General features: G+C 42.9%; 1 protein-coding gene across 7 annotated transcripts in view; it reads left to right on the top strand.

The window, feature by feature from the left end:
• Positions 1-22,188, top strand: part of CUL2 (cullin 2) — a 323,154-nt gene that overhangs the window by 158,295 nt on the left and 142,671 nt on the right. For all 7 annotated transcript variants that reach the window (XM_029588577.1, XM_029588576.1, XM_029588575.1 and 4 more), the window contains 3 exons: positions 12,804-12,863; positions 13,918-14,046; positions 14,324-14,410. In XM_029588577.1, the coding sequence (XP_029444437.1) occupies positions 12,804-12,863; positions 13,918-14,046; positions 14,324-14,410 (276 nt within the window). The remainder of the gene's footprint in view (positions 1-12,803; positions 12,864-13,917; positions 14,047-14,323; positions 14,411-22,188) is intronic.

The raw sequence follows: 22,188 nt of genomic DNA on the forward strand, positions 1-22,188 counted from the left end.
AAAAAATTATAATCTATGCGACGTTTATTTTGTGAGACAAGTGTAGTTCGTTGCACTTAATAATTAACTGTTCTTATATAGTGGTAATTGAAGTCTCCCATTATTACCGCATTACCAATTTGGTTAGCTTCCCTAATTTCTCTTAGCATTTTACTGTCCGTCTCACCATCTTGACCAGGTGGATGGTAGTATACTCCTATCATTATAATCTTCCCCGACACACAAGGGATTTCTACCCAAAAAATTCAATTGTGCATTTAGTCTCATGCAGGATGTTTATCCTGTTGGACTCTATGCCATCCCGGCATAAGGCGCCACACTGCCTCCCGGGTGCTCCTCTCTGTCATTGCGATTTAATTTGTACCCCGGTATAGCACTGTCCCATTGGTTGTCCTCCTTCCACCATGTCTCTGAGATGCCAATTAAGTCTATGTCATCATTCACTGCTATACATTCTAATTCTCCCATCTTACTTCTTAGACTTCTGGCATTAACATACAAACATTTCAAAGTTTGTTTTTTGTATTTTCATTCTGCATTTTAATTGATAGGGATAAGTTAGAATTTTTTTTAGCTCAGATGAGGTTTTAGTTACAAGCACTTGGACTACTTTTCTTATTATTGGAACCTCACTGTCGGGATGCCCTAATTCTAATGCATCATTAGTATCCTTTGAAGATACCTCTCTCGAACCATGAGCTGCTGAGCGACTGTTTGCTTTCCCCTTTGTTCTAGTTTAATGTATAATGAGATATCATTTTGTCCTACACTGTGAACATAATATTTCTAATTGTACACTATTCTTTAAAATTATAAATTAAAAAAAAAATTAAATTAAAAAAAAAAAAAGCTGCTCTATCTCCTTTTTAAAGGTTAGCGCCAGCAGTCTGGTACCACCCTGGTTAAGGTGGAGCCCATCCCTTCGGAAGAGACTCCCCCTTCCCCAAAAGGTTCCCCAGTTCCTAACAAAACTGAATCCCTCTTCCTTGCACCATCGTCTCATCCATGCATTGAAACTCCGGAGCTCTGCCTGCCTCTGACCTGCGCGTGGAACAGGAAGCATTTCAGAGAATGGATCACACAGCTCTGGCAAAAATTGCGGAAGACTATAAATTGATAGGACGGGAGAGACTTCTCCGATAATCTGTAACTTTCCACGCTGGTCTACAACCTTTAATAAGACATTATGCTTGACAAACTCTGGTAATTTATGCATCTGTAAATGCAGAGCATTACTTAGGTTAATTGGTCGACACCCAAGCTTGTAAAAAAAAACCAAAAAAAACTGTTGGTGAACAAGAATCTGTTATATAACCAGTCTTTGACATGCCTCAGTAGACAAGCTAAATTATAGCTTTGTAAATCAAGGCAATCCATACTGCCTTTTGTCAAAGAGAGCATCATGTTTTTGAATGCTAGTCTAGCACCTTTTCCCCCTCAAAACAACCTCATGGCCCATTGGATCCCTAACATCTCTCGTCTTTTTATCCAAACAGGTAACATTTGTAAAAGATATAGCCATTTTGGCTGCTCCATCATCTTGAATATATCTTGCCAAAAAGTGACAATGGCAGAGATTTCCATTCAGGTAGTTTCTTTTTCATTTTGGGCAATAATGATAATATATTGCATTTATATATATATATTGCAGAGTTAGTGAATTGCAGGCCCTAGTTACCTATCCGGGCAGTGCTTCGCACTCACCCTAAATTCTTACCTAAGGCAGTATCAGAGTTTCATCTCAATCAATCCATTATACTACCTACCTTTTTTCCCAGGCCCCATTCCCATCCAGGAGAACAGGCTCTGCATACCCTTGACTGCAAACGGGCTCTAGCGTTCTACCTAGACCGTACAGCTGCCCACAGGAAGAGCACTCTGTTATTTGTGTCTTTCCATCCTAACAAATTGGGGCAGCCTGTGGGTAAGCAGACGCTCTCCTCCTGGCTAGCGGACAGCATATCCTTTTGCTATCAGCAAGCGGGCATTCCACTCCAGGACCGTGTTAAAGCACACTCTGTGAGGGCCATGGCGACCTCAGTAGCACACCTACGATTGGTGCTGCTTCCTGACATTTGCAGAGCTGCCACTTGGAGTTCTCTCCATACTTTTACAGCTCACTATTGCTTAGACAAAGCCGGAAGACAAGATTCCATCTTCGGCCAGTCTGTCTTGCGTAACCTATTTACGACGTGACGAGCAACACCCTTCCACCTGCCCGGTGGGGTTCAGGATGCCCTCTACCAAATTCCACCCCAGTTGTTGTGCCTGTTGCACGCCTTTGGCTACATTTGGTGCATATTCGGACATCCTCAGCTCGGTACTCACCCATATGTGAGGACTACCATCCTGCTTGTCCTGTGAGAAAGCAAATGTTGCTTACCTGTAACAGGTGTTCTCACAGGACAGGAGGATGTTAGTCCTCACGAAATCCGCCCGCCACCCCGCAGTTTTGGGTTCGTTTTATTATTTTATTTTTCAGCACTACCTGTAGCTTTTAAATAAGACTGAAGAGGGACCCCTGCTGGCTACAGGGTTAGTTCCATGCTGGGCATGCCCAGTAGGTGCCAGTCAAAGTTCTAGAAATTTTGACAAAAGTGTTCCGTGATTGGGTTCCATCCTGTGACGTCACCCATATTTGAGGGCTAACATCCTGCTGTCCTGTGAGAACACCTGTTACAGGTAAGCAACATTTCCAAATAGTTTCCCTACTACATAACTACTATCAACATCCTTATATGTGAATGTTTGCTCTAAAATGACCTGTTTTGTTACCAAAATGGTTATCCCTCCTTTTCTGTTTATAGCAGAAGAGAAAAAAGTTTGCCCTACCCAAACTCTAATCAATTTTTCACGTTCTGTAGCAGTTAAATGCGTTTCCTGCAAACATGCTATTTTAGTTTTTTTGCCTACGAGGTGATTGAAGCACTTTCACTCTCATTATAATATGTTGACAACAACATATTATTATACTTCACTACAATTCATATTTGGTCAATCTTTCCTACCCATCTATATTTTATAATTTTATACATATTTATTAATTGATACAGTTGGCTAAAATGTTAATATTCTTTCTTTAATTTCCTCCCCTTTCAGATCCTAGTTATTTTTCCTTGTTTTTTGTAACTTCCTCACATCCTAAATATTGTTACAATGTTTTTATTTGTTAAGTTTCTTATTATATTTGATGTCGAATTGGGAAATGTTTCTACCATGTTATTCTCTGCAGTTATTCACATTGTTAATTGTAAACCGGGTTGATGTGATTCATATCATGAAACTCGGTATAATAAAAATAATAAATAAATAAATAAATAAATTATTGGTGAGCCTAAGCCTGCAATATTCCATGAGATGACATGCATGTTTTCACCCATATTGAATCCAAAAATATAATCTCACTTTATTCAGAATATTCATTAACCTACCATTTGTGCTAGCTGTCCCCCAGCATAGATCACCAGCACATAGCTCCCTCAGGAAATCCAATGCCTATCCCTTCGCATTTGCTGCCACACAGATAGGATTTGTTTTTCTGCTAGTTTACACTGCCCAACCCTCCACTGTCCATTCCTTTTCCCGCTCTTCTCCCCCTTCCTCCCCTGTCCTCATAATACCAACAGTAAATACATAACCCCCATAAGGAGCATTAGAGACCACATAACAATCAGTACGGGTGCGGCCCCCCCCCCCCCCCCCCCCCAGCTGTCCTCCCTTACTTTTATGAACTTTAACTTCCCCAGCATGTGGTAATCAGGCAGTTTTTTTTAGCTAAATGTAAACATGTGAGACACATAGCTTTGTAACAAAATGCTCCTTGAATTCTGTTTCGCCCGAAAGCCTCAGCTTGCGAACAAATGCAAACTTTATGCTGTGGTCAAGACTGATGTTATTCTTTAACCTGCTTGGCGAGAAAGCTCTTTCCTTCCACAACAGAGTCCAGCATATACCATGATCCATTATCATCCACTCTAAGCCATGCCTGATATTATAGAGTAAACTTTATTTGCCACTTGAACAATTCTGCAGAAATAGGAGAAAATCCTTTCAGTTTTTGAGAACCCACAGTGGAATAATCCTAAAAATTAGGATCTGATGACCCTCCTAGTTTAACTCCCCACATTTGCAGTAGGCTTGCAGAATTTCTATTTTGCAAGCAAAATTTAACAACCTCACAATTATTACTCTAGGCCTTGCTCTTTCTACGTGGCACTTGCCTTCCAGATTTTGTAGCCCAAGCTCCCTCATGAGCTATCCCTCTAACTATTATCGCACCTCATGATCCGATAGGGATTCAGGAATGCCCATAAACCTTTAATTATTTCTCCTTGAACGATTTTCCAAGTCATCTAATTTAGATTCTAATTTCAATACTTGTGTTTTCAGAGCTTCCTGCGTTTGCATTGGTAACTGCGAAACAGTTTCCACCTCAGTCACCCACCTTTATTTGCCTTTCACCTGCTGCTTAATTTCAGTTAATATTTCATTGCCAGAAGCGATTTGCTGAGAGATGGCTTCAAAATTTTTGTAGCGCTTTTACCACTGCCTTTGTTACTTCAGCTACTAACGTTTTGTTAGCAGTTACTGAACGCGAGCTAAGAGGGCCGTCGGCCATTTTAACATCTGGTTGCTTCCCCACAGTTTTATCCATTGTGGCCTCAGACATTTCGCCACCACCTCTTATCACAGAGTTGTCCATAAACCACTGATATCTGCAAAATGAGTTTTGTAGCTTTTAATCCGTGCTTTACCAAGATTTTCTTTTCTTAGCGGGGAGGGCACCCAGAGCGAGTCTCTCGTCCTATTCACTCAATTGGATTTTGTGAACCTGCAAATTTTTAATTTTTTTTTTTATCAATTTTCAAATTACAAACTACACCATAAGGATAATTCAAAGAACAACTACAAACAAAGCAAATCATATCATCACTTAATGTAACTTTTTTCTAGTCTACAAAAAACAGGGCTAATGATACCACAGCTCCAAAAGAAATATAGGCAGCACAATTCAAATTATGTATGAGAACATTTTGCAGCTCAAAAGGTTACTGCTGGTAAAGTTCTAAGGAGCCAGCTGAGAAGAAAGTGGTATGCAGAGCAAAGCAAGATTGGAGGAAGGTTAGGAGAAGTCTCTGCTGGCTGTGGTGCAGGGTGCAGCTGCAGGGATGGTCTTGCTTCCTCCTCATCCTCCTGCAATCCGTGTCATTCTGCAGCCCGTCAGAAATGCAGCTATAGGTTCTGGTGCCTATCCATAGACTGGTGATTGAGAAACTGTTGTAGGATATGTTAATATTTAGTTAAATTCATTCTTCCTTCCTGTGCCACTGGCTGCCCTACTACCCCAAAATATAATAGAGACCACACCCCCATGCTTAACAGTTGTCAAGGTTATTCTTTTCTTCAAATGCTTCACTCTTCATTCTCCCAATGTATCTTGTGTGTTTGTGGCCAGACAGTACAATTTTAGTTTCATCAATCCAAAGCACTTTGTTACAAAAGGATTCAGGCTTTAAACAATGACTTTTGTGATAAAGTCATAGAAGAGGTCTCCTTCTGACAACTCTCCCATGCACATCATTGTTGTGTAAGCGACACTTTACTGTGGATCTATGGACAGATACTCCAGTGGCAGCTAAACTTTTCAGTAGGTCACTTGCAGTCATCTGTGGGTTCTGTTTTACAGATCTGACCAGTTTTTGGACAGTTTTATCTGAGATTTTCCTGGTCTTCAAGCTTTTACCCTGATCTCAACAGTTCAATGTAATTTCCCTTTCTTAACAATGTTTGACAGTTGAAATTACTAGCTGGAAGTGTTAAGAAAGCTTTTTAAAGCCTTTTCCTGCTTTGCGAGATTGAATTACCTTAATTTTCAATTGCTCTGACAGTTGTTTAGAGGAGCCCATGGTTGTAGAAAGTAGACAGAGTATTTGTTAAACCGTGAATTTGCCTTCACCCAACTAACTGAAGGCATAACAAGTCAATCAATGTTTTGGGCCTTAAACTTAAAAAAAAAAAAAAAGACTCAACTGGAAGGGTGTCTAAAAATTTCCACATGCCATGTTAATCTTATTTTATATCTGTTAAAATCAGCAACTGGTAATTTTGCAGGAAGACATGTTTAACTTTAGTTGTCAACGAGCTAAGACTGTCTAAAGATTTTTTTATATGGGCTTCAACTTTTAATTAACTAAGATTATTTTGTCTTAAGACTTTTTATATGCAAACAAAACATTTAAAAAATAGGCTTTCTTATGAGGTGAATGAATTAGGTGACCAGGAGGCCTTTGATGTTAATCTGAAGATACACTGACAGACTTGCTGACACCTCGGTATACATTTAAAAAGAAATATCTAAGTGTTTGAATTAGATTGGTAGTCTGGTTGTGGGTGAAAAACGTAGTGTATTCATGACGCCTTCCTTTTGGTGTGTCAGCTGCTGTTACTTTGAGATTCATCGAAATATACAATTTGACCAGGAGATCCTAAACTTTCACACGCAACTGTATATATGTAGTTATGTAGGTGTACATCAGTATATGTAGATAATAACGTGTACATGTTAGTGAAATACCAAAGCAAGAAAATACGTTCTACAAAATTCCTACAAGCTTCTGTGGGAAAATTAAAAGTAGAACCCCAGTCCACTTAATAAGAGCACTTGATTGTAATTCCTAGGAGGTCTATGACTGCAATGTAAGCTATAAGGTTTTCTCGTTTTATCATGTCTTGGGTCTAGAGGTCTGGTAATGGGAGTATGACAGTGAATGCTGGATGACAAGGTTTGTGGGCTGGTCGCAGAATGATAGGATTACTGAGATAGAGAGTGCTGGTGATGCTCTTGGAATAAGGCTCAGGAAGTATTAGATGATACTGTATGAGGTAGGAAGGTCTGGGTTATGGATATGTGTTGGACTACAGTGTGTGTAGAGATGCAGTTCTGTTTTATATTGTAAGGCAGTGCCATATTATTGTTTTGTTTTTATTTTGATGCTATGGTCTTTTTCCTGCTATTGCTTTTTAATAAATATAAATTTGTAAATTTAATTTTGGTTTTCATATGGTGCCTTACCCCAGGGTACCTTACATTAAGTATCTACAAAAGATGAATTTAAACGGTACATAAGTCAATGGAAAATAAAGTACATGGAAAATTAAATAGAAGATAACAGAAAACCAATGCAGACTAATCAACTCCAAACCAAAGGGGCTGGAACAAACTAGAAGGACTCACACCCATAGATACTGAAAAATATAAACCGCTTGAGCCAGCAGACTGAGGCATGTAGACACAAAAGAGATGCCCTTAGACCTCCTGCTGGCCATAGCTGTTATTGCATTTTATGGAGTTTAAACAGAGGTGACCAGGCATCAAGAGTGTCACAAGCATCTGGGCTTGGCAATCAGGGCTACCCCCGGAGGGAAAAGCATTTACTTGGAGAGGCAGGGTGGAGACACGGTGGCAAGGTCAGGAACTGGAGAGTCGCCAGGAGAAACACATGGAATAGGAATGCTGGATCCGGACACAAGCAGGACACTGGAGACTGAACTGTGAAGCAGGAAGCTTTATATGCAGGAGTGCTATACATAAATTCAAGTGCAGGAATCTTAAGATACAAGTGGAAGAATCTTGGAACACGAATACATTATCCAGAATGAGGCTTGGAAATCAGGAAACAAACCAGTAGCGCTTCTGTAGGGCAAATTCCAAGATAGCTGTTGAACAAGTACTGTCTTCTGAGCATGCCTTACATACTGATGCAAATAAGAGGCACACCCAGTGCTGGTCCAGTCGGATGGCTGCAGGGGCGTTTCTGGTTCTCCCAGGAAACAGGACAAATATATTATATATCCTGGGAAAGCCAGCAGCCTCTGCAGCAGGTTCATGGCCTAGAAATCCCAGAGTCACAGGTTCAAATCCCATTGACCCTGACAAAGAGCCACAAATGGTCTGATTTTCAAGTTATCCACAGTGAATAAGCATGAGATAGATTTGCATGCATTGCCTCCATTGTATGCAGATACATCTCATGCATGTTCATTATGGATATCCTGAAAACCAGGCCTGTTGTGGCTCTTGAAGCCTGGAGTTGACCATCCCTGCATTTAAATATCCCCTGGTGTCTGACTTCTAATTCCAGAAGGTGAATTTTTTGGGCTGCGGTACTACGGCCATCATAGCACACCGAGGGGTCAGAGCAGATGAAAGGATATCTGTCAGACAGAATTTAGTAACCATTCTTTCATTACAGATCTTTTTTTATGCACTAATCTGACAGCAACTGTATCTCTTCCTAATAGAGGAAAAAAAGGATTCGACTGCTACACATCCACCAGGCAACATATGTATTTTTTGCATAGTGAAAATCGGGTGAGCCACTTATCACCAGAGGTACCAAGTGTGGTCTGTAGATTACTTTCAGCAGGATGCTGTTCAATTCAGAAGCATATTCCAGTCTTGCTATACAGAAATTGCTGTCTCTGTTTAACATATGCATTAAGCCAAAGGCCCACTTCCTGATGTGCACATATTTGTCTACCAGCTCTGGTGTGAAAATATTAAGTTGAAGCAGCCCTATGGTTTGCTAGCAGTGCTCCGTGCAGGAAAGCAGATCTCCATGCAGAGTGTGGTCCTTGCAGAGGTAGAGCTTTAGACCCCATAGATGCATGGGTTAGTGCTTATGGTGCACACAGCTGGCTGCAACGCTGTGTGGCAACCCCAGCTGGCTGCAACGCTGCTCCGGAGCACTCAGATTGGATTAAAGAGCAAGAGAAAGAAAGTGCAAGGGAAAGCAACATGAAAGCCTGAGGATCCATCTCAAATTAGTAATGACCAAGTCAATATCATCAGAAATTACTCTTCTGTTTAGTGTAGTAGACGAAGCTCACCTTCACAGTTACTACTAATTGTCATTCCATTTATCAGTCTCTACAAAGAAGTTGAGAATTGAATCAGTATGGGAAGTGAAGGTAGGGATTTACCTTAAGAATAGGGTTAAATTATGTTGACACCAACACATCCCATATAGTGGGAAAACTTGTCTATCTTGCTGTACTTGCTCTTATACTAAATAGAGACCTGAATTTCTGTTGTTCACCACAAGATGGTGTGGTGTGCCCGTAAGCTGTCCAAGTACTCTCTAACAGCAGTTATTGACTACCACATATTAATCCTGCCAAAGGAATTGATTTGTGTAAGGATACATCTTGCTTGGACAAAAGAAGTGTGAATTAAAAAAATGCACTTCTCTAATCAAACATTTCTGTTTTCTAATGTGTGTATCGGGTGTTAAAACAAATGTTAGTGTGATGATAGGACAAGGAAATATTATTTTCGTCTGTAAAACATATTTTCTCTACTCCCTTTATCTAATTTATAATATATTAGCACTCGTGTATTGGGGTCTACCAATTAAGGTTTTGCAAAAGTGATATTCTAATTATACAGGGTCATTGACTTAAAAGCAATGCATTACACTAGGGGTCTATTTACTTTACTTTACATTTACATGTATTAATCGCTGCTAACCAGTGACTCACGATTTCCGATTTTGTTTGTAAAAACAAAACCATTAAAAGCAATTTAACAAATTTAATGTTGCTAAATAAAACAAACAAATATATAATCTCCTTAACACCATTTCCTATCACTGATAGATCTAAATGAAATGGAATTTGAAATCTACTCAGATCTATATGAAATGAAGCTAAGAACCCTGTTATAGTGAAATAGGAGTTGTAAAAGCTAGATGAACTGAACGGATAGGCAGACTTGATGGGCCATATAGTCTTTTTCTGACATCATGTTTCTTTGTTTCTAAATATCTACCAGGGAAAAGGCTTCCCAAAAAGGACAGAATTTAACTGCCTTCCTGTACTGCTCATAATTCTCCAAGGACCTCAACATTCTAGGGAGCTTATTCCACAGCTCTGGTCCCCTAATTGAAAAGGCTCATTTTCTGGTTTTGTTTTTTTTACAAATGGATCCCATAAGAGCGTCTCTTTTGAAGACTTTGGGTTCTGCTAAGGTTAGTTAATTACCTACAATCTGTGAGATACGCTAGACCACTATTAGACCTAAATTTAAAATGTTGCTTCAGAATTTTAAATTCACACTGGTACTCTAATGGGAGCCAGTATAGTTGCTTGAAGAGATATCCCTTGGTATGCAAACCACCCAAGATCTTTGCTGCTGTATTCTGGAGCAATTGTAATCTTATTATCATTTGCTAAAGTAGCCCCAAGTAAACTGAATTACAGTAATCCAATCTAGAGATTATTAATGCCTGGACCACCTAGACCAAGTTCTTGTTTAACAAATATGACCTCATCTGGCAAACCATTCTTAAATAATGGAAAACTGATTTTCTCATGGAGGAGACCTGAACTTTCAAAGGTCAGCCTGAAGTCAATCTATATTCCCAAATTGCAAACTGATGTACACAAGGGGATAATCAAATCATCTAGGATAATCTTAAAATCAGAATGAGGTTCTCTTTTCCCTATCCTTAAAGCCTTGGGATTTTTTTAACATTAAATTTGAGTTTATTATCCTATAACCATGGGATTATAGCTTTCAATACACAATTAATAGTCTTTAATTCTGCAGGACATCCTTTGATACTGGTAAAAAAAAAAAAAAAATCTGAATATCATCAGCAAAGCAATCATATCTCAGTCCCAACTTCCTAATAACCTTGCACAAAGGTGCCATGTAAAAATTTAAAAGATAATGGGACAAGACTGCCCTTGTGGGACCCTACAAGACAGTTTCCAGGGCAACGACCCAAAACTATAGAAATGCAATAATGGTTTAAAAATGTTGTTAGTAAATAGGCCCCATTAAGATTGAGTTCTATTTATTAACAATGTGTGTTAATGTGTATCAAATTTTGGTAAATATTCTATAAATGGACTAATAAAAATGATAGATTGTGTATGGGCATGCCACAAGACAATGAAATAGGTTTGTGTATTTTTTAGTACTTAATCTATATAGATTCTGTGTGATATAACTACATTTTTTCAATTTGCAGTGTAAGGTAACAAAATAGAAAATATTTAGAGATCTGTAGTAGAGAGTAGAGATGTGTATTCGTGTGCCCGTTCGTTTGACACCTATTGCATATCTAACGAATGTATGCACAACGAAGGGTGTGCACCTGATGGACGCATTTTAGACAGATGCGCATACCATTCGTTTTGTGTGTACATTCGCCCAATCATTATATACGCACTTACACGCAAAATGAATGGACGTCCAAAAACTAATGAATACACATCCCTAGTAGAGAGTTGATATAAAAGAAGAGGAGCAGGGCAGAGGGGAATGATAGTAGGAGCCAGAATTAGTACCCTAAATGTACTTCATATATTACACTTACTGCCTTCCTTCCTCCTTAGATTATTCATACCTGTCAAATACATAATGAAGAAGTATAGTGGAATGGGTTTTCTTAAGCTGGTGTTGGAGGCTTACATGAAAGACTTCTCTTCCAGGAATGAGGACTGCTTTTGCAATCACATGATATGACAAAGGATTCAAGAAAAATGTATTTCAGGAGCATCGGAAAATGATCTTCCTTAACCCATTAGTTCCAGTCCTTATTTCATTTGCATTCATTTTGAAGAGGCCTTCCCTGTGCTTTTTCTAAATGAAAACAAGTGAGATGAAAGTCTCCATTGTGTATTAAGTGTTCTTTGCACTTTAATTATGGCCAGTTCTCCTCATCTGTGGTGATTTCTCATGCACAGGCCATTACATTTCTCCCAGCCCACCTCTACAGCAGGAGGCTGTCGAGCTGGAACATTGTAGGGGAAATGCCCTTAGCAACTCATATTAGTAGCGTATTGCTTCTTTGGATGGTATAATCTGTAGCTAACCAGAACTGGATTATCTGAGATATTCCAGTAGCTATGCCTTTTGGGCATTTTGACAGCCAGTTGAATTTATCTCTACAATGCATTGGTCACTATTATTGACATCTTTCATCCATCCTGGTCAAGAAAGAGGATGGAAGCTTGCTGCCTTGCTTGATAAACAACAGTACAGCATTGTGTCTATCTAGTATAGATTATTGTACCATATGCAGAGTACCATCTACTATCATGTGCATGTTTGGTGAGAGGGACATAGTGAAGTGAGCTGCATGTTTCTTATGTGAAGGTATTTGTAATGTTGGGGCAAGGAGAGGTTTAACCAAATAGTGACTTTGAATAAAAAGATCTCTCCCTGTTGGTCAAGCTGCTGTTCCACTGCATACATCAGTCCAGCCCTCTTCTGTACAATTCTTCCTAGAAAATAAGATTGTATGTTTTTTTTTGTAAACTTAACTGATTATTTCTGAGCTTCTAGCTCTAATATAACTTAGTCTATCTGGGTAATGGTTCCATAAATCGTTACATACAGCCTCCTAGTGGTTTTCTTTCCCATTTTTATCCCCCATCCAACCCAGACATAGCAACGATCCTTAGTTGAGAGATTCAGACTGCAAATCCCTTCAGAGCCAGAATCAAGTGCACTCCAAAATCATCCTGTAAGTGTAACTAACATATGAAGGCTGGGTCTTGCTACCATCTCAGTCCCATAGCTCTGCCTGTCCTGGATGGCCCTGGAAGCAGGAGGAATTGGGTATCCTATGCCACAGTGCACAGTGCTGCTTCAGCCCCAAATAGAAGCATCTTCTGTATCAGTTATAAATATTATTTTAATAAGCTCTGTAAAAATGAATGAAAAATAGTGTGTCTGTTTTCATTTTCTTTTCAAGTTATATATTAACTCGTCTGCATTTGCTCACATGCAGGCTCTGACATTAGTAGTAAACTACAGAGAGGCCAGATCTATCTGCAAAGCACCCGAATTGGTGAGTACAGGAACTCTGTCTTATGGCCTTTATTCTGTCACCATATGATAAACCTGCCACTCAGTTTTTCACTTCCTCAGACATACATTTTCACAGAAGTGTTTTACTATATTTATTTAAGAACGTGTTACTCACCATTTTAGTAATGTTCATGGTGCAGTACATATGAAGTTAACATAAAAATGTAATATAGTGTATATAAAATATACACAGCATGAATAAAAAAATAAACATGAAGACTGAGACAAAAGTTTGATGGTCATCTAAACAATGGGATTTTAGAGGATAACCTTCAGGATAACCTTTACTCTCTGTTTGTCCTCTGACAGGACTCTACTGACCTCTTGCAGTAGCTGCATCACAACTCACTTTTCAACAGTCAGAAAGACATAGCCTCTCTCAGAACTCCATATTTTGTCAGCTAGAGGCTGGGTATTTTATCTTCCTCGCAAGGTTTCTCCCTCAGCACTCCCATTCAGCTTCTACCATATAGTCACCACATAACTTCCTCCAATATTGACCAGTCAACTCCCTCACTCAGGCCTAGTATTAGTCATATTCTGTGCCCAAAGGCAGAATGCAGCTCTTGTATAACCTGATTCCCATGTTGCAGGCCACTATCTCTCACTGTAAAAGTAGTATGTGACTCCCTCCTGCTACAAGATCTGTGATTGCTACTGTGACAGCATTCCCAACGGCATACAAACCAATTAATAAGGTTTGGAACTCAACGCTCCTATGATAATACTGACTAGTAATCACTGGACCTGTGAGCTAAATTTGAAAGTGTTAGGCATAGAGGACTAATTGGGAATATTTTTATATTAGTTAAAATGGCTGATAAAAAATGAGATTAAACAGTTCAGATTGGCCCCTTCCCTGCTCCTCTCCCTTCTACCTCCCCCCTCCAACCATGTCTCCAAGTAGCCCCATCCCATGTCCGTTCCTTCCAACCAGTAGGAAGCATGTTACAGATAGACAGATGGAGTCGTTTTTTTATATAGCTAGATTCTGTGTTGTCATTTACAGAGCCGTCTTTTTTTTTTTTTTTTAGTTGGCCAAATACTGCGATAACTTGCTCAAGAAGTCAGCAAAAGGAATGACAGAGAATGAGGTGGAAGACAAGCTCACAAGCTTCATTACTGTTTTCAAATATATTGATGACAAGGATGTTTTCCAAAAGGTAAGAAGTGATTTGGATGAAAAAGGCAAACTATGCTATTGTACCTGTAATTCTTGGAATATATAGAAAATAGAAGTTTTCACCCACAATATGTGGCCCACAGTATGAAGATATACACCAAAAGAGGATGAAAGGTAAGAAATAAAAAAAAGCACATTAGCGCCCTTTTTAAAATGAAAGGACAAGAACAACAGCATGCATGTTGCTCTCTTTTGCTATGGGGCCTGCTCATTCTTGGAATGCATGCCTGATTCTGTGTTAACTCTCTCATACACAGTTCTATGCCCGAATGTTGGCAAAACGATTAATTCATGGATTGTCCATGTCTATGGATTCTGAAGAAGCGATGATCAACAAATTAAAGGTACAAAAACAATTCTATTTTCAGATATAGCATTAGCCGGTATTTGTTATTTTATTTTTTCTCTTGCCATAGACTTGTAAATGGTATAATCAGGGTCCTTGGTTTCCTGTGATTTCGCAACTACAGTGAGGGCCGCAAAATTTGGTACTTGCCATGGAGTTAGCTGATCCTAGCCAGGTCCAATCAGGAGGAGAAGTGGCATTGGTGACAGTGGCAAAAGTGACAGCAGTGGTAGCACATCTTTCCTGATCCTATTCTCATGGATAGGAGGAGGACAGTGGCATTGCAGCTCCTTGGGCCGTGCCATCCTCTGTTTCTGGGACTGGAGTGTCACGCTTTGAACAGCGCAGTTTAAAGCACGTCACTCCAGCCCAGCAGCAGAGGAAGAGAACGTGCCCTGAAGTGCTGTAATGATGCTGTCCTCTCTATCCTCGAGCTGACATGGGAGGGCAAGTGAGGGGATCGAGGAGGCTGTGGAGAAGATGAGTGAATGAAAGGGAAGCTAGGATCATGAGGCTGGGTGGAAAAGTGAGTGAGGAGATCATGGGGAGGAATGTGAATGAGGGGGAGAGAGGAGATCTTGAGGGTCAGTGAAAGAGTGAATGGGAATCATGGGGAAAGAGGAGGGAATAAAGGGAGAAAGATAATGAGGGAATGTGGGGAGAAAGGGAGAGAGTGTTAGGAGAAAGTAAACAAAGGAGAATGAGGGAATCTTGGGGTTGGTGGAAGAATGATTGAGGGAGAGGAGAGAACATGGAAGATAGGTAGGGAAGAGTGAATGAGGGACAATGGAAGGTGAGGAGATAAGAAAGAGTGCCATTGAGAAAGTGAGAGAGGGAATGGGGGGAGAGCAAGATTATAGTGGAGAATGAATGAAAGGGAATTGTGGGCACAAGTGAAGAGAGGAGACTGGAGAGGTGAAAGGTGTGAGAGAATTGGAGGTGGGTGAGGGTGCAAGGAGATCAGGGGTGGGGAATGAGTGAGAGGGAAGGGCTCAGTGTCAGAAGGTAGTGAATCTTTCCTCCTCTCTCCTGATCTTGAATATCCTCCTTCCTGGTCCAAGAAACCCTCCATCTCATAAGAACATGCCATACTGGGTCAGACCAAGGGTCCATCAAGCCCAGCATCCTGTTTCCAACAGTGGCCAATCCAGGCCATAAGAACCTGGCAATACCCCAAAAACTAAATCTATTCCATGTTACAGTTGCTAGTAATAGTGGTGGTTATTATCTAAGTCAACTTAATTAATAGCAGGTAATGGACTTCTCCTCCAAGAACTTATCCAATCCTTTTTTAAACACAGCTATACTAATTGCACTAACCACATCTTCTGGCAACAAATTCCAAAGTTTAATTGTGCGTTGAGTGAAAAAGAACTTTCTCCGATTAGTTTTAAATGTGCCACATGCTAATTTCATGGCATGCCCCCTAGTCTTTCTATTATCTGAAAGAATAAAAAACCGATTCACATCTACCCGTTCTAGCCCTCTTATGATTTTAAACACCTCTATCATATCCCCCCTCAGCCGTCTCCTCTCCAAGCTGAAAAGTCCTAACCTCTCTAGTCTTTCCTCATAGGGGAGCCGTTCCATTCCCCTTATCATTTTGGTAGCCCTTCTCTGTACCTTCTCCATCGCAATTATATCTTTTTTGAGATGCGGCGACCAGAATTGTACACAGTATTCAAGGTGCGGTCTCACCATGGAGCGATACAGAGGCATTATGACATTTTCCGTTTTATTCACCATTCCCTTTCTAATAATTCCCAACATTCTGTTTGCTTTCTTGACTGCCGCAGCACACTAAACCGATTTCATTGTGTTATCCACAAGATTTCAATGTGTTATCCACTAGATCTCTTTCTTGGGTAGTAGCACCTAATGTGTTATCCACTAGATTTCAATGTGTTATCCACTAGATCTTTTTCTTGGGTAGTAGCACCTAATATGGAACCTAACATTGTGTAACTATAGCAAGGGTTATTTTTCCCTATATGCATCACCTTGCACTTATTCACATTAAATTTCATCTGCCATTTTGATGCCCAATTTTCCAGCCTCACAAGGTCTTCCTGCAATTTATCACAATCTGCTCTTGATTTAACTACTCTGAACAGTTTTTGTATCATCCGCAAATTTGATTACCTCACTTGTCGTATTTCTTTCCAGATCATTTATAAATATATTGAAAAGTAAGGGTCCCAATACAGATCCCTGAGGCACTCAACTGCCCACTCCCTTTCCCTGAGAAAATTGTCCATTTAATCCTACTTTCTGTTTCCTGTCTTTTAGCCAGTTTGTAATCCATGAAAGGACATCGCCACCTTTCCCATGACTTTTTATTTTTCCTAGAAGCCTTTCATGAGGAGCTTTATCAAATGCCTTCTGAAAATCCAAGTACACTACATCTACCGGTTCACCTTTATCCACATGTTTATTAACTCCTTCAAAAAAAGTGAAGCAGATTTGTGAGGCAAGACTTGCCTTGGGTAAAGCCATGCTGACTTTGTTCCATTAAACCATGTCTTTCTATATGTTCTGTGATTTTGATGTTTAGAACACTTTCCACTATTTTTCCTGGCACTGAAGTCAGGCTAAGCAGTCTGTAGTTTCCCGGATCGCCCCTGGAGCCCTTTTTAAATATGGGGGTTACATTAGCTATCCTCCAGTCTTCAGTTACAATGGATGATTTTAATGATAGGTTACAAATTATTTACTAATAGGTCTGAAATTTCATTTTTTAGTTCCTTCAGAACTCTGGAGTGTATACCATCCGGTCCAGGTGATTTACTAATCTTAAGTTTCCCTCTCCTTGCAATTCTTTCTTCCTCTGCTGTCTGATTCCCCCTCTCTTCCTATTTCTTTGTACCTCGATTCTCTATCCCTGTTCCTCTCCTCTCTGAGCTCCCCCCTCCTTTACCCTTGGAGAACCCCCTACTGTATCCCCCATTGTATATCCCCTAATTTCTCCAAGGACAAGCAGGATGGTAGTCCTCACACACATGGGTGACATTATCAGATGGAGCCCCGATATGGAAAACTTAAGTCAAAGTTTTTAAATTTTGACTAGGCATACTGAGCTTGCCCAGGATGCCCTATACCAGGCGTCCACTCTCCAGTCTCTCTTTTTTCTGTGGAGCTGTAAGCTTCACGGTGTGAGTGGCTGTTTTTTGGCCTTCTTGAAAAGTTGTTTTTTCTCGCATTTTTTGCGGGGTTTTCCTTATTGTTCTGTCGCCGGGTCGCTCTCGGGTACCCTCCCATAGTGTCTCCTAGGAGTTTTCGGCGATTTGGGTAAGTTTCCTTTTGTGATCGATTTTCCCATGGCACAGTGACTCTGTGCCCACCAGCCATTGACGCCTTGCCCCATAGTTTTCAGTTCGTACCCCTTTTGTCCGGTTTTTGGCGATGTGTTCGATGCCTGAGGAACATGGGTATCATGGATCCGCATGAGATATGTTTCCTCTGCCTGGGGCATTGCATGACGTCCAATATTGCCGTTTATGCGCTCAGATGACCTCGAAGGGATGTCTGCTTCGACTCGACAAGATGAAGCAGCTCTTCAGGTCAAAGAATTCCAAGCCATCTGCATAGAAGGACCAAAGGGCCACACCGATGAACACTTAGCCATCAACGACAGCGGGATCGTCAGTTCTGTCAATGCCGTCGGCAGACGGGCGCCAGAGACTGACCATCGTCGATCTCCTACAGGCCGAGGACATCGGTTTCCTCGTCATTGGCCTTGACACCGAGGAAGGACTGAGCTGAGCATTGGCACCGGTCCCCGTGGATGCGGGGATGCACCAGCTTTTGCTCCTGAAGTGACCCAGTGGCAAGGAGTGCGAGTCTTCCATCGGTGTTGGTCCGCAGTGGTCTCCACCGGTCCTGATTTCAGTCACTAATCCACCTCAAGGGCCCGAAGAGGTTCTGGCCACCCCTCAATCCTCCCAGTCTGTATTGGCATCAGCAACATTTGAGGAGGAGCTGGAGCGCCAAGTCCAGCTAGTGGTGAACCGAGCACTGCAGGGCTCCTGTCCTGTGGTATCGACGGCACTGGACCCAGTACTGCCCATCCTCGTACCGCTTCTGGAGAAGCTTAACATGCTCATCGATGCGTTATGACCCAGCTGGTGTGTGTTCCCAAGACAGCATCGGTGCCCAGTGGGGCACTGAGGCCTCATCCTACTGATACAGTAGTCATCACCGGTTCTGAGGAGGAGGAAGCTCCACCAAGGCTGGCAGAAACCCCGAGTTCTGCCATCCCCTGTCCAGTTTTACTGGTGCCTGCACCTCTGGACGAAGGCCGAGTACCTAGGAACCCATCTCCTGTAGCTTACAGTGAGGATGAAGAACACTGTGACCCTTGGGGGGGGGGGGATGATGTTTCAGAGTCCTCCTCTGAAGGCTCCGATGGTCTCCCTTCAGACCCTTCTCCTCCAGAGGAGTGAAGTAAGTCTCCACTTGAGGGCTTAACCTTCACAGATTTTGTGAGGCTGATTGTAGAAGCCATCCCTTTTCAGTTATTAACAGAAGAGGATGCCAGGCACAAAATGCTTGAGATCCTCCAGTTCGTGGAGCCTCCTAAGGAGATTGTGGCAATCCCAGTACACAAGATCCTTAAGGAGTTGCTGCTGAAGATCTGGGAATACCTCCTTATGGTGCCTCCCATTAAGAAGGCAGACAGGGTCTACCTTGTCCAGAAGGCTTCCGGATTCATTAAGCGTCAGCTGCCCCACTGGTTGGTGGTGGTCCAATCCGCCCTCAAGAGGGCCAAACGTTCTCGGACTCATTCCTCGGGACCCCCAGGGAAGGAACATAGAGCGATGGACGGTCTTGGGAGGAAGGTATTTCAAGGTGTCATGCTCATTGCTCACATTGCTGCCTACCAGCTCTACATGAGCCAGTACTTGCAGGACATCTGAAGCAGGTGCAGGAGGTGGCCGAGCAACTGCCTCAACAGCAGCAGGGCCTGGAGTGTGGAAAACACAAGGTCCATGTGATCTACGATGTTTTCAAGACCACATCAATAGTCTCTGCAGTGGGATTCGGCGCCTGGCATGGCTGCAGGCCTCATATCTCCAGAGGCACAGAAACGACTTGCTGATGTGCCATGTACTGGAGAGAATTACTTCAGAGATAGGGTGAGGGATGCTGTGGCCCAACTTTGGGACCACCATGAAACCTCCAACAACTCTCCACCAGTACTCCAGACCCGTCCTCCTCTTCTAGGAGGCTGGTGAGAATAGGGCCAAGGAAGTCTTTCTTTCACCAAAGGAGGTACTATCCTTTGTCCCCTCGCTCCCATGAACACCATTAGGGCTCCTGCGGCCATCCTAGGCAGCAGAGAGCCCCCAAGCTCCAACTTGCTTCTCAGTCAACTCCAGGGATGGAGTTTTGACTGGGTCTTTGGGAGCATAGGCCAGTTGCCCATACCTATGACAATGGACCTTCCGGTCGGGGGCAGACCACAATTCTTTGTGAACCGGTGGCCCAGTATAACCTTGGACCAGTGGGTTCTGTCCATCAAGGTTATCAATTGAATCTATTGGGTGTCCCACCAAATTGCCCTCCATGCCCATCTTGGGGGTCGGTAGCACATCAGGAGGTAATACTAGCGGAGCTCTCTTCCCTCTTAATAGCCTGAGCGGTTGAGCCTGTACCACCAGGTACTTGCTGATTCCAAAGAGAACAGGAGGATTCCATCCCATCCAAGACCTATGGGCCTTGAACAAGTTTCTAAGAAAAGAAAAGTTAAAGATGGTTTCCCTGGGCCCCTTGATCCCCCTCTTATAAAAAGAGGACTGGCTATGCTTCCTCGACCTAAAGGACGCATACACGCATATCTAGATCTTCCCTGATCACAGGAAGTATCTCCAATTTTTAGTGGGAAAACAGCACTTCCAGAACCGGGTGTTGCCCTTCGGGCTCGCATCAGCCACACAGGTCTTCACAAAAAGCCTGGCCATGTTGGCAACACACCTCCACAGACTGGGAGTGCATGTTTTCTCATATCTGGACGATTGGCTGGTTAAGAGCACATCTCAGGCAGGGGCCGTCAGGTCCATGCACTTGACCTGGATGTTGGAGTACTAGGGTTCGTTCTCAACTACCCAAAGTCCCATCTGAGCCCATCATTTCAATTGAACTTCATAGGAGCCCTGCTAGACATGGCTCAGGCCAAGGCCTTCCTGTCTTGTTAGAGGGCTGTCTCCTTGACGACCATCGTGGCAGAGATCCAACAGAGCCAGCAGGTGTCAGCCTGGCACATGTTGAGACTGATGGGCCATATGACTGCAACCGTTTATGTCACTCCCTTGGCACGTTTACACATGCGCCAAACCCAATGACCCTGAGGTCGCAGTGGTGCCAGGCCACTCAGAGCCTCCAGGAGAGCATCCAAGTCACCCTGTCTCTCCAGAACTCATTATCCTGGAGGGGTACTTTTAAATCTGGAATGGGGATCTCTTATCAATATCTACCTACTCAAATTGTCCTAACCACAGATGCATCCACCCTGGGATGGGGATCTCATGCAGCTGAGCTAAACACCCAGGGTCTCTGGTCCGCTCAACTTCCTGGAGCTTTGGGCGATCAGGTACGCGCTATGGGGCGGATTTTAAAAGCCCTGCTCGCGTAAATCCGCCCGGATTTACGCGAGCAGGGCCTTGCGCGCCAGCGCGCCTATTTTCCATAGGCCTGCCGGCGCGCGCAGAGCCCCGGGACTCCCGTAAGTCCCGGGGTTTTTTGTCGGGGGGCGTGTCGGGGGCGGGGCCGATCGCGGCGTTTTGGGGGTGGGACGCGGCATTTCGGGGGTGGGCTTGGGGTGTGGTTTCGGCCCGGGGCGGTCCGGGGGCATGGCCACGCCCTCCGGAACCGCCCCCGGGTCGCGTCTCGGCGCGCTAGCAGCCCGCTGGCACACAGGGATTTACTTCTCCCTCCGGGAGGCGTAAATCCCCGGACAAAGGTAGGGGGTGGGTTAGATAGAGGAAGGGAGGGGAAGGTGAGGGGAGGGCGAAAGCGAGTTCCCTCCGAGGCCGCTCCGATTTCGGAGCGGCCTTGGAGGAAACGGAGGCAGGCTGCGCGGCTTGGTGCGCGCCGGCTGCACAAAATCGGCAGCCTTGCGCGCGCCGATCCTGGATTTTAGCAGATACGCGCGGCTACGCACGTATCTACTAAAATCCAGCGTACTTTTGTTTGCGACTGGTGCGCCAACAAAAGTACGCGAACGTGCATTTTTTGTAAATCTTCCCCTATGGGTTTTCAGAAATTGATTGTCCAACAAAGTTGTTCTGATCCAAACAGACAACCAGGTAGCCATGTGGTATGTTAACAAGCAGGGAGGAACGGGATTGTACCTGTTATAAATTGGTGTGGGTGATAGCCACAGCGTGGAGAGAAAACACAGTCCAGAGTAGTAAGGCTGCTTGATGTTGATATCCCTGGTAGTGGCTCATGGAGTGGGGTACGCCAGGAAACTCTTCTCTAGATGACACCCCTCAGAGTAGATCCGGTAGTGGCCCGTGGCGTGGGGTATGCCGAGAATCAGCGAGTAGTAGTTCAGAGAGGTGCAGCAGATCAGCAGAGCGAAGTAGATGATGATACTTATTCTGGAGTGTAGGAAGGTAGCTGGGATGAGCATGATAGTGGCCTGAAGTAAGGGGTACACCGGCGATTCCGTCAGCAAGATGATATAAGCGATAATAACACTCACAAGGCTGAACTGGCAGGATCCTGAGTAAGGATAACAGGAATCTCCAGGCAGGAAGGCCCTCCAAGGAGCGG

The sequence above is a fragment of the Rhinatrema bivittatum genome, chromosome 2 (genome assembly GCF_901001135.1).
Source record: "Rhinatrema bivittatum chromosome 2, aRhiBiv1.1, whole genome shotgun sequence".
Classification (NCBI taxonomy): Eukaryota; Metazoa; Chordata; class Amphibia; order Gymnophiona; family Rhinatrematidae; genus Rhinatrema; species Rhinatrema bivittatum.